Source organism: Schistocerca cancellata, chromosome 5, assembly GCF_023864275.1.
Source record: "Schistocerca cancellata isolate TAMUIC-IGC-003103 chromosome 5, iqSchCanc2.1, whole genome shotgun sequence".
NCBI classification, from domain to species: domain Eukaryota; kingdom Metazoa; phylum Arthropoda; class Insecta; order Orthoptera; family Acrididae; genus Schistocerca; species Schistocerca cancellata.
Window position 1 is genome coordinate 24,038,059 of NC_064630.1, and position 13,685 is coordinate 24,051,743.

Consider the following 13,685-nt stretch of genomic DNA (forward strand, 5'->3'; position numbering starts at 1 on the left):
TTACTACCTGCCTTCTGCATGGAACACGCCTATCTCACCATTGACTACTAGTGTTAGACACACATGGTTGCTGTCAACAAGTATGGGCCTGAAGATGATGTTGTAACAACATCAAAACTAGTTGCCAATAAAACCAACACCTTAATACAGCTGGAGGAATTTCGTCATTTTTAACATATATTATACTAGCTGACCTCCCAAGTCATCCATTTCAATTATGGATATATGAAAAAAAAGTTATTAAAATACCTCTCTTTGTGCATGGTTGGCTATCTCTTCCCTTCTGTTAATGTTATTATGATATTTATAAATTTCTATTGCCTCTGTACACAAACAAATGTGCTAATGTGCTGTTTTGACTAAAACGTTGTTTTGACTAAAGTGTTGGTCTCACAATGTTATGTAAAATAAAGGAAAGGCAACCACTCATTTATAGTGTACTGATGTGTGGCGCATAGAAACATTCAGCTGAAAACTATTTATCCCAGCTTTTGAGCTTGTGCTCTTTCCCTTGTAGACTTTCACATACACAACCACATACAAATACCACAATGCACGAGGCTATGGTCTTGCTGTGGCCACGGACACGTGCTTGTGTGTATGAATGTGTGTATTTCTACTACAGAAAGAGAAAAAGCTTTACCTATCTAAAGAATTATTCTTTTTTCCATGGGAGTTCAACTGCTTAATTTACCAAACCTTTTACAACGCTATCTAGTATTCTTGTTTATGAAAGGGAGGACAGCATTCATTGCTAATGTCTGTCGTTCTTCAATAGTCTTGGGAATATTTTTCTTGGGTGTACTGCTCATTCCACCTCCTTATTAGAAAAACATTTTTTTGAAAAGTCAACTGTAAATAATTGAGCCCTTCTTGTATGTAATATTATTGGTTGCATTAGACAAGCTTTGGCAAAACATGGGGTTAAAATCAATTTTAGGCTCACCAACAATATAGATGAACCTGAACCTTCTACACAGTTGCCAGTGTGTTTAATCTCTAAAAGTGATTGCTACAGATGAGTATGAAATGTTAGTGAATAGTTTTATACATAGACCATGGCGATTCGGCCTGAAAGTTTTAACAGAAATGTTTGAAATAATATTCATTAGTGTCCAGACCCAGGACCTTAAGTTTTTATTTGTGTGCATAGCAGCTACTCTTCTTTATTAGTCCTGCAATATAGCAAAAGATAACGACAATGTAAGAAGAGATGGGTTGCTACTTACTGTAAAGAAGACACACCAAGTTGCACACAGGCATGACTAAAAGACACTCATATGTAGCTTTCGGTCATAGCCTTCATCAGTAAAGAGAGAGACCCACACAACATTCACACAGACAAAGGCAAGCATACCTCAAGCACACACGACCGCCAACTCCAGCAGCTTTGCCCAAGATGCTGGAGTTGTCAGTTGTGTGTGTGTGTGTGTGTGTGTGTGTGTGTGTGTGTGTGTGTGTGTGTGTACGCGCGCGCGTGCTTGTGTGTCTTTACTGACAAAGGCTATAGCCGAAAGCTATATCTGCGTGCCTTTTAATTGTGCCTGTCTTCTTTAGGGTAAGTAGCAACCTATCTTTTCCTACATTGTTGATATTCCTAACTGGACTTTGCATTGCTGATAACAATAGATATTATTTTTGAAGTTTTGTCAACTCAGTTTCTGTGATTTCCATGTGGTTTGTCAGTAAATATGACAAATTCAAATATTTCATATTTATGTATACATATAAAAAACCCTTTACATTTAAGATGCTTCTTGTAGTATGATGTCCTCTTATATTTTAGAATTTTTGCCACTTATAACAATATTCCGCAAAGCAGTATAAAATTAATATCTGTCAACATTAAAGATGAACTAGAAATTATGTTAATTTGGAATCACAGCCAAATGTTGTCACACACCTTTATCCTCTGTATCATAAGCATTTCATTAACAAACATCTGTGTATCAGAATTTGGATTCAGGAGCACTTCAACTGCAAGTAAGGCTTGAAGGCAATATGTAACAGGCTCACTGTATCCATCATCAGTACTGCGATCTTCAGCTTCAAGCTGGGACAATTTCCTTTAACACAATGAAAAGTTTTAGAGTCACAGAAATATTAATTAACAAGTGTGAAAACATATACAGTTGATATTCCTAAGACATATTGAGTCTCACTTTTATCTACGATAATAATGTAGGCTGAAGCAATGAATTAAAATTTATACCAGTGCTGGGATTCGAAGATGGGTCTCCTGCTTGCTAGGCAGATCTCTATTCAATGTGGCACACTGGCATTATCGCTCTCACAGCTACACATAATACCCTAGTACATCTCCCTCACTGATACAAATTCCATTTCACACCTCAGTCCATTGCTATAACCCTTCTAAACCGCAACTGTATATCACCTACGCCTGAAAAACAGGCAGAATTAACCCCCTTTAGGTCATTTCTAAGGTGCTGTTCCAATACTGAAGAGCCTCTGCAATACTGACGTGAGTTTAGAAGGGGAATACCAGTGGGCTGAGACATCAATTGGAATTTGTATCTGAGAGGAGAATGTACTAGAGTATACGGGTATAGCATGCAGGTGTGGTAGCTGTAGTTCCAGTGTGGCACAGCAGATAGTGCTCCTGCCTTGTAAGCAGGAGACCTGGAGACCTGGGTTCCAATCCTGGGACTAGTACTAATTCTAATTCATTGCTTCAGTCTACATCATAATCAAAAGTGGAAACAATTCGCTGTACATCATTATCAAAACTCACAGGGCTAATACAGTCAATTTCTTGGTGGTCAGCATATACAACAATTATGCATTTTGGCATCTCTTCTGAGTCTTTTACAATTCCATTAAAAAAAACACTTTGACTGTTGTTACGCAATAACTAAAACAACATTCCTTAAAAAATGGTTCAAATGGCTCTGAGCACTATGGGACTCAACTGCTGAGGTCATTAGTCCCCTAGAACTTAGAACTAGTTAAACCTAACTAACCTAAGGACGTCACAAACATCCATGCCCGAGGCAGGATTCGAACCTGCGACCGTAGCGGTTTTGCGGTTCCAGACTGCAGCGCCTTTAACCGCACGGAAACATTCCTTAAAGTCGACGTATACAGACTTCAATACAGTTCCATGTGACCCTGAAGCACCTATCATAGCAGTGGAAGACCTTCTATAATCATATCCTTACAGGATTCTGCCACCAGTCACATTAACCAGGATCTACTTGTTGTTTGTAAAATACTTTGATTTTTTGATGTTGTGAAAGATGTGGTAATCAATGTAAGGTATAGCAGTATACTTGTACATCACCAGTAAGGAATCTGACAGAAGCTTTCTTGCCATATGCAATGAGTCATGGCCCTAGAGAATTCTTCCACGGACTGAGAATAAAATATGTTTCACATGAATCAGACAGCTGTTCAAGTCAAGCAATGTGTGTGCACTAAACAGAAAACAAAGAATTTATGACTATCCATGATAAATAACTTCCTGGAATGTTAATATGTTTTGTGTAAAAGTCAGTGGATAGTTTTAATTAAATACTTGATTGTCAAATAACCAACTAAAAACAAAGGATTTTGATGACAAGTCCAAAATTTACATAACAGTTTCAATTTCAGACTGCTACTATTAATTTATCGTTTTTTTTATTTTTATTTATTTTTTTCATTTGTTGTGTTCTCTGTGTGAACAAGGATATGAATGCAGTATGTATGTGAAGTATGAATCACTGAAATTGTGATCAACCAAGTGTGAGTAAGTGTGGGAAACAGATGGTACAAACTTGATGTGAATCACATAGACTGGAGAAAATGATAATTGTAAAATGGTCACCACTTTCCAGCCCTTTAGAAGTCTAATACTTATGTCTGTCTGTTAGACAGTTAAAGATGGGGTTCATTTGATTTTGTCTACTGGTTGGGAATGTATTATTTTTGTAATTTTTTTTGTAAATTGATTTTGGGACTGGGATTTGTTCAAAGTGGGAGCATAACAGGTAATATGAATTGAAATATGAAGCTGATTTGTTACTGTGTTATTGAAGAAATCAGAGAAGAGATCTTTCATGTACTTTGGTAACTGGGGCACGTGTGTCTAGAAGAGAATGTGGTCGGCTCTAGGCAGTTTGGTTAGGACTGAGTAATAGCAGTGTTTTCTTTTTAATCAGTAAAAATTTAAGATCGTTGGTGGAGGAAGTCTACAAAAATTTAGTATTTTTTTAGCGAGGATTGAGACTCGCTTTCAGAGAGTGTAAGTTCCACGTGGCATACTCTGCAGACATAATTGCAAACTTTCAGTCCTAAAAGTTATAATCTGTATAGCATTTGAATGATCATTCAAAACTATTAAACATATTTTTACAAACTGCATATTAACTGATATTTGTTTAGTAGCAATTCTGAGCTAAAATTTTAAACTGACTACCAGTGGGAGAGAGTGTGCTTTATGTATGAAAGTGCTAGCACAAAATGTGCTTATTTTAATTCATTTATGTCTGGAACTGTGGGCTAGGACACAGTTGGTAGTAGACGTGTGTACTCAAAGTGACAACACAGAACAAATATTTTATGCAAGGATATTTATTTAATCAGCAGTGGTGTCTACATCTACACTGCACCAGCCAACTTACAGCATATGGCGGAGGGTACTTTGTATACCACTGTCAGTTCCCCCCTTTCCCTGTCCCAGTCAGGGAATGGTTTGCTGGAAGAATGATTACAGGTAAGCCTCCAAGTGGGCTGAAAACTCTCTAATTTTACTGTCGAGATATATACAAAGGAGGAATCAAACAATAGAAAGTTCAGGATGAAGTAACAACCACCTTCCCTACAACATACTCCTGTTCCCCTAACACTGCTGGACTAAACATACCTATCCCTTTCTCGTTACCACTCCAGCAAAACACATACCTTCTATTCCACCAATACTCCTTAAGTATTTTTCTCTTCACTCCCTCTCCTGCCCCCCCCCCCCCCCCCCCCTAGCACATCCACCCAACTTTGTACCTTGCAGACCTACCCAGTCCTCACCATGTCCCATCACACTCTCTCATATTTCCTCTTATGTCAGATGTAGTTGCAGTTCGCATTCGGGCCACAGTGGCCAGAGACATTGGCCATGTGTGTATGAGTTGTGTGTGAAGGTGCGTGTAGGTTTTCTATTTTGGAAGGAGTTTGTATGACAGCTTTTCAATGTGGCTGTCTGTGACTCAATGTCTCTTCTAAGTGGGCAATAGCAATCTATCCTTTCCATAATGCATAGTAGGAAGGACTCTTCTAGGAACATGTGCTGTCAGAACTTTAACAGTTAACCATACTATTTTTCAGAACATCTCTCTTGCAGCACCTACCGTTGGAGTTGGCTAACCATCTCCCTGATGCTTTCACGCTTGCTAAATGAATGTATAATGAAATGCACTGCTCTTCTTTGAATCTTCTGTATTTCATCCATCAAGACAGATCAGTAATATTCACGTATTAGCTGAATGAGATTTCATAAGCTACCTCCTTCATGGCTGGACTACATTTCTTGAGGGCTTGTACAATGAATCTGACTGGCATCTGCCTTATATGCAATTAGTTTTATTTGGTCGTTCCAATTTAGATCACTTCGTATGCACATTCCTAGATATGTGACTGCTCCTAGTGATTGTTCTGCAATCGTTTAGCCATAAGATGTGGATATTTCTGCCTATTTATGTGCATTATGTTACATGAATTTATCTTGAGACTCAGTTGCTGCCTATTAGCAGCACCAAATGTCAATTCTCTGCAGCTCTTGCTGCATTCCACTAGTTTTCTAGCTTTCTGACTATTATGTAAACAACAGCAACGCTTGGAACTTCCAACATTATCCGCTACTTCATTTACTTACATTGCAAAAAGGAATGGTCCAATAACAATCCTTTGAGGTCTGCTTGAAACTAAACATATCTTTCCATCCAGTGGAATGATGTGTTTTTATTGCTGCAAACTAACCAATTCAGCCACACAGCTGGTCTGATATTTTGTTCATTAGGCAGCAGTGCAAAGCTGTATCGAACGCCTTCCGGAAGTCAAAGAACAGGACATTAAGCTGGGCACCAGTATCCATTGGTTTCTGGGTCTTGTGGATGAATAGAGCAAACTGGGTATCATATAACTGTTGTTTCCAAAATACAAGTGTATTAATACAGAGAGGATTTTCGGTCTCCAGAAATGTAATAGTATGCGAGCATAAAACATGTTCCAAAATTCTATGATAGACAGATGTCAGAGACATACGACTAGAGTTTTGTGGATCTGTTTGACAACCATTCTTGAAAAGAGGGCTGACCTGTGCTGTTTTCCAATCTTTAGGAATGCTCGCTCCTCCAATGACCTACAGCATACTGCTACTAAAAGAGGAGCTAGTTCTTTCACATACTTTATGTAGAGTCATACTGCTATCCCTTGCAGTCCAATGGCCTTTCTATGTTGAGTGATTTGAGTTGCTTTTCTGTCCCAATATCACTTATTTCAGTAACTCTCATTTTCACATTTGTGTGATGATTTAAGGCAGTCAGCTTTTCCTGTTGGAAAAGCAACAGGAGACTAGCAAGTCACATAGTTGGCTTTTTCTGGTTGTTTTCATAGTTTAATTCATAAATTCTATGTATGTTTTGTGTGCTTGCTTAGTTTAATACTTAAGTTGATTGCATATTCCTCCTTTTTATGAGAGGTGTAGTACTGTATTTTTTGTAATAGTAATGTGTACATCCACACTGTCTGTAGTGCAGTAATATTTTTTTTTTAATTTTTTTTTTTTTTTTGTCAAATTGTTGATCATAGCTCAGTCAGCCACCAATCTTCGTTAAGTCAAATAGTTAATTTTTTCCACATGTTTTCATAGTTTAGTTCCTAATTTAGGATGGTGTGTGTGTGTGTGTGTGTGTGTGTGTGTGTGTGTCTCTCTCTCTCTCTCTCTCTCTCTCTCTCTCCCTCCCTCTACACGCAGGAGGAGCTGGCTGCACTTCGCAAACAGCAAGATACTTATGGCTGACGTCAGCCGTCTACAGGTTGCTGCCTCAGTGTGTGGCTGCAATGGAGAAACTGGCACATTACATGGGATGCCTGTTCCACCCATGGGCTCTGCTATCAGGACACGCTCCAGTGTACCCGACATAGGGGATCCATGTTTTTTTGCAGGGTGAGTAGCAGGTTGTTGCACTGTCACCTTGCTTAAGTCAGAGTATCATTGTGGAGGCTCGCCATCTGGTCTCACCCATTCACTCTGTGAGCAGACAGGTGGCAGCTATTTCATTAGGGTTAGAGCAGGCACATGGGATGAGGAGTTTACTACCTATCTACAGCTCCAATGGTAGGTGTATTATGGAGCCCCTTAGGGAAATAATGTCCGGGGCCAGACAGAATTCCAATATGCACTTGGTGTGTCTGCTGGAGGGCCTCATCCAAGATGTGGAGGAGGCCCTGCCTGCAGCTGTCAAGGATGCAGGGTGCAGTGATCTGCAAATTGTTGCCCACATCAGCACCAATCATGCCCGTCGGCTTGGTTCTGAGGACCCTCAGTTCTTATGGGTGACTGGCAGAAGTAACACACACTGCTGGCGTTGCACAAGAGGTGCAAGCACAGCTCACAGTTTGCAGCATTGTACCCACAGTCAATGGCCATCTTTTGGTTCGGAGCCAAGTGGAGGGTCTCAAATAGAGGCTCCACTGATTCTGTGGTGTCGGAGCCAAGTGGAGGGTCTCAAATAGAGACTCCACTGATTCTGTGGTGGTCTTGGCTGCAGATTTCTGGACTCACATTGTATGGTGTGGAGTTGCAGGACTTCCCTTGATAGGTCAGGGGTGCACCACACGAAGGGAGCAGCTAATTAGATAGTGGAGTACTTTTGGAGTCCACATGGGCATTTTTTGGCTAGGAGGTAGTTTGAAGTTCTCTCATGAATGGTCATCAGTCAACACAAAAAGAGCAAAATCAGGTCACATACTAAGTAGAGACAATTTGACTGTCAAAATTTTAACAGTAAATTGTTCAAGTATTCATAGCAAAGTTCCATATTTACTGCTCTCCAGGAAAGTTCTATCACACCAATTATTCTTGGGGCCAAGAGTTGATTGAAACCTGAAGTAAAAAGCTCCAAGATATTTAACAATTAATGGAATGTATATAGGAAAGCTACATTAGTGCCACAGCAGAGGGAGCGTTCATTTCAGGTGACAAAAATATTATCTCTATTGAGGTCAAATTTGAGTGTAAAAGTGAAGTTATCTGCATATGAAAGGATAGTACCAATATCTTCCCTAATATCTTTCACTGGTTCAAAAGCACATGGCCACTCTTTTTGTCATTAAAGCTAAGCACTGAAGAAGGTGATTTGTATGGCTTCAAATGTAGAAAGTTCTCTCAGAATGAGCCATAGAGTACACTGAGAGATTAAAATCTCACAGCTATCTTCAAACATGGACTTCCAGGGATCCTGCATGTAACGTAGCAAGTTATTATGAGACAACATTCGTTGCTGTAAGGCACACAGCCTTTTGGTACAGTGCCTGCAGGATGGCTTTCTTTTTCTCCCCCCCCCCCCCCCCCCCCTTTCGCTCACAACACAGCTGCTGATGCTGCCTGCCGTGAGAACTGCATAGCATAACATTCAGTCAGTACGAAGATTCATACCCTCTATGAATCTAAATAATCCATATTAGTTGTTATCCGATTTTGTTCAAATCTGGTACATAGCCTTTTGTTATTAATGGAATGATGCTGTCAAAATTTCAGATTTTTATTTATTATAGTGCTGGAGATAAGAAAATTACCTAAAAGTCCTAAAACCAATGCTTGTTTTTTTTAAAAAAAAACTTGTTAGGAACAAATACAGATTGACTTGCATTATCATTTGAAGCCATTACAAAGTTACCAGTGCATAAAAATCAATTAATTAGAATTTTCTTTTTTAACACTTTAGTCACTGTGCATTATGTAATACAAAAATCGGTCAAAATTATTATTTGATTATATTTTGTTGTGTGAGTGCGTGAGAATGATTGAGAAAGTGTATGTGGGACATAAGTTAAAACTTAATATGTCATTTTTCATAAAACATTACACAAACAGACCGTGGGAAAGTTACGGTGCAACCATGATTCAGATGACGTATGTCGGTGTGAGCTTGCTTTTGTATAAAAGCACCCAGAATGAAAGTTAGAGGCAGAATAAGTTTATTTATCAATTTGAAGAATAATTCATACTTCACTTATTTTGATTAAACAGTATACTAGAAACTGAAGTTTTAATGGTGTTAATTACTATCAGATTATTGGTTGGATAAGGCAAGTTTCGCCACGAGAATGATCTGGAAGGAACATTCTGACTGGTCATTTAGATCAACAGCCACTCAGAATTAAGCTGTTTCTGCACGAATATAGTGGAGTGAGCAGTGAGTAGAACAGTTCACGATAGTCACTCACTAACCAGCCTATGGATAACACCATGTTAGATAGCTCCGTAAAAATTGAATAGTTTGAAAGTTATGAGCGTGTGAATTTTCTGGTCGTAATAACAATTTCGCCTGCCATGTTTCATGCTCTGTACAGAATACTTTGGCCAGCACTTCTTACTACGAAAACCACTGAAACAAACAAATGTTTAACTTGCAAATAGTTGTGGGTCTGAGACTGTTAGAACGTAAAAATTAGTCGGGTTGGACTTACAAATACTCTGGCTGCTTTTCAAGTGAAACTATGTTGTACAGACAGTGAATTTTGAATGATTAGAGTATTACCACAGTAAATACAGACTTGATAGCCATTTCACGTGTTTCCATAAGAATAAAAAGTAGATTCAATCTAATTTTAAATGCTTTCTGCAAGTAGACTGCATCCTCCAAATACCCAATTTTTTAAATATGAACTTTCAGGAACTGACTTTCAACTCCAGTTACGCAGCCTCTGTGTGGTAGGTATTAGGTAGCTGCTTTACACTGCCTAGCAGGTATCTGCTGCTACAGAGTGAAGGGGCGCCAGAAAGAAGCATATCAAGGCTGGCGGACTTTCGATAAGTGAGAGAGAGAATGCAGATGCCTGACCCCGCCCCACCACAAGCTGACATGCCTCCTTCATTACCCTCATGTCATCCCCAGGGGGGGAGGGGGGGGGGGGGGAAACAATTGTCCGTGACATCTTCTACACAAACAATGAAAAGTCCACATTAGAATATAAACAATGGAAAGCCTAGGTTGCCATTCTGGCCGTAGCAGCAGAAGATAGCAGTCATGTGTCCTTGCTTGTGTTAATGTGTGTGTGTTTTATTTTCTGAAGAAGGCACTGGTCAAAAGCTCAATGTGTAATAGTCTTTTCATTGTGCCTGTCTGCAACTTAATATCTCATCTTTGCAGCGGGTAGAAATCTATCCTTTTCATAATTGCAAATATAAGAATCAAGCTGAAAGTACCAATACATATGGTTGCCAAAAAGATAAGAAAGTCATATTTATTTGGAGAATTGTCAATAATCAGTAACTAACAATATACACTTTGATGACTTACCTTAAGGGCTCAGTCAAAGGAACAGATGGCTGAAATGAAGCATTCTGCAAAAGTAAAACTTCAAGCTCTTGACATTTTTTGACAATTTCTTTATATGTATCTGCAACAAAATGGTTTTTTGATTACATTTATTGTGGTGTTGATAAACAAATTACTTAAACAATTTACTTTTAATATGAACCATAGGTAAAACAAATAAGATTTAAAAAATGGATATAATGTCCCATCAATAATGAGGTCGCTAGAGATAGAGCACGAGCATAGAACACAGAAGGATGGGGAAGGAAGCTGAGCAAAGTCCTTTTAAAGGGACTATCCTGGCATTCAAGATATGCAGTTTAGTAAAATCATTGAAAATCTAAATCTGGGTGACTGGATGAGGATATGAGCTGCCATCCTTATTAATACAAATCCAGTGTTTTATCACTGTGCGACCATGCACTGATGACTCAGAAAACAAATGAACTCAACCTCATGTACTTAGTGAATACATTTACAGCTGCTAACAGTTTAAAATTAATAGTTTGTACAATGTTCTCACTGCTAAGGAAGCATTACATAAATACGAGAAGTTACATCTTCAGCAATTTACTCCCATAGTTGATATAACAAAGCACGATGTGATGAGGTGAAAAATTATATAGCACACAAATGAAATTACTGTTATTCTGTAGCAAAAATTCAGTAAAAGATTGTCGATAAAGCGCAGAGGTAGGTTTGCAAATTAACAGATAAGGGCATTGCAGAATTCAATGAGATGAAGAAGATAACAGTTTATCCTCAGGCATGACCTTCAGTAAATGAGTCATATGTAAGGAATACATGGTTTTTATCACTTTCATTCTTCTAGTCTGCTTGTGCATGCTTTTATGTAGACCGGACATGATAAAGAAAGGACTGGTAATTAATAGATGTGAAGGGAGAGCTGAAGAAGGAGAAGAAGAAGAAGAAGAAGAAGAAAACAAAGCTACAGCAGAAATGCAAGCATTTGGGTAAAGGACACAAAGACTCAAAAAATTAACGTAGATGTGGTAAATAGTAGACTGAGGATACAAGATGGAATGGTAAAAATGGGATATTAGCTTGCATGGACCATGCAAAGCAGTACAGACAATGTGATCTACAGGAAAACATGATTTTACTTGATGAACTTTTTGAAAGTAGATTTTTCATTATACTGGACATCAGAAAGATAAATTTACGAGCAGTTAAATTTAAGCTGGTAAATAACAAAAAAAAAGCATTCTTCATCATCATACAGATTAATCACGTAAGACAGCAAAGATTGTAATTATTAGTAAATATTTGTGAGCACTGCAAATCACCAATGAAAAATAATTTCACAAAATCAGAAATATTCATTTATGTAGTTTTCACTTACCAGGACACTCGTGTTTACCAAGGAAAAGAACAGCCCTCATGAATCGACAATGAAGGATATCATTAATCAAAGCTGATGGACGCTCCAATAAGGCCTGCAACAATTCTGTGTTTGTACCAACTTCCGACTGTTGTTTCTCCAAGGCATACTGTATACATGTCAGCAACCATCCCACTAATGAAACTGCAGCACCAGCTAAGAGCCCTTCTTCAGGCTTGCCTCGGCAAGTAATACCTCCCTGAAGAGCATAAATAATTGATATATTCTTTAAAATAGTATGACTTCTAATTGTTACTATAATAAGTGGTTTACAGGAGATTTCTTCCCTAAAGAATTTGCTATTCATATTCAAAACATTAGGACTACCGGCTTAATCATGCTTAACCTTTGGAATGCGGTACAACAGTCATCGATAAGTTTCTGGTGGTATGTAGCATCAGATTTCTATGCATAGGCTATGCAATTCCCATAAATTACAACTGATAGTTTGTCGGCACACAGCTGGAGCCTGATAACATTCCAGATATCCTACATAGAGTTCAGATCAGGTGAATTTGGTGACGAAGACCACAATATGAGTTCACTATAATGTTCCTGATATCAATGTAGCATGATTATGACCCTGTGAACACACACAGTTACCTAGCTGGAAGATGCCATTGCCGTCAGGGAAGACGTCAAGCATGAAGTGATGCAGGCAGTGGGCAGTAATACATACTTAGTCCACAGCTGTCAAAGCATCTTCACTTATTAACATAGGTCCCATGGTAGTCCAGGTGATAGAATAATACTATCCCCATTGGCCTGCATCTGTGGTGTGGTGCAAATTTTGAGCAGCCATTCTCCTGGATAATGGCATATCTGGAGAAGACCAACTTGGTGTAACAAGAAATTTGATTCATCCAATCTTACTGATTCCCATTCCTCGACAAGAGAACACACATCTACTGCAGAGCCTTACATCCAATACTGTGCACTGAATGATGCACTTTGAAACACTTCCACCTGTGTCAGCACTAGACTCTGTCATCAGCTCTGCCACCTACCCAGCTTCACAGATTGAACAAATCTCCAGTCTACACATTCTGTGATAGAGCAGGAATGTCTAACAACTTGTTGCCTATTTGTGGTTTCACTATTCTCCAATCACTCTGAACACACTTTCATGACAGCAGCATGCAAACAGTGAACCAGCTTGGCTGTTTCTCAGATCTCATTCCCAGATACCGGATCATAACAGTCTGCCCTTTGTCAAAGTCACTTCTGTCAGTGGACTTCCTAATTTTCAGCTCATATCATCACTAGAGACACCTACATCCACTTATAAGCATTATTTACCATGTAAAATGCTCACTAGGCCACCAGGTGCTATTCAGTGTTGGGATAGGCAGCAATCATAATGTTTTGGCTCATTAACATTTTACTACAAATGAATAGGGAACAAGTCTACTCATTTCAATGAAATGTAGAGTTTACATTAATAAAGAATCACTGCTGCCTACAGTTCGTAAAATAGTTCCCTCCATAAGTAAAACAAATAATTATTCATCGGTCTATAATTGACCACTTCCTTCTTCTAGCTGCACCTGGCATTGTAGTCTTTCTTCTTCACTGAAATAATTTATTTTGAAAGTCTGATGATACTATGTTTGTCTGTTATTTACTCATGTTCCATAGATCATTTGAGCAATTCTTTTATCAAGGTGATGAGTAACAAGTCAGTTTACAGGATATATATACATGATTAGTTAACATTTAATTAACATATTATTATTTTTAGTCATACT

At 38.5% G+C, this 13,685-nt stretch overlaps 1 protein-coding gene across 1 annotated transcript in view; it reads right to left on the reverse strand.

Annotated features, from left to right (window-relative positions):
- LOC126187348 (mediator of RNA polymerase II transcription subunit 24) overlaps positions 1-13,685 on the reverse strand; it is a 171,154-nt gene that overhangs the window by 129,613 nt on the left and 27,856 nt on the right. The window contains exons 4-6 of the mRNA XM_049928372.1: positions 11,899-12,136; positions 10,518-10,617; positions 1,904-2,066 (exon numbers count right to left, since the gene is read on the reverse strand). Coding sequence (XP_049784329.1) covers positions 1,904-2,066; positions 10,518-10,617; positions 11,899-12,136 — 501 coding nt within the window. The remainder of the gene's footprint in view (positions 1-1,903; positions 2,067-10,517; positions 10,618-11,898; positions 12,137-13,685) is intronic.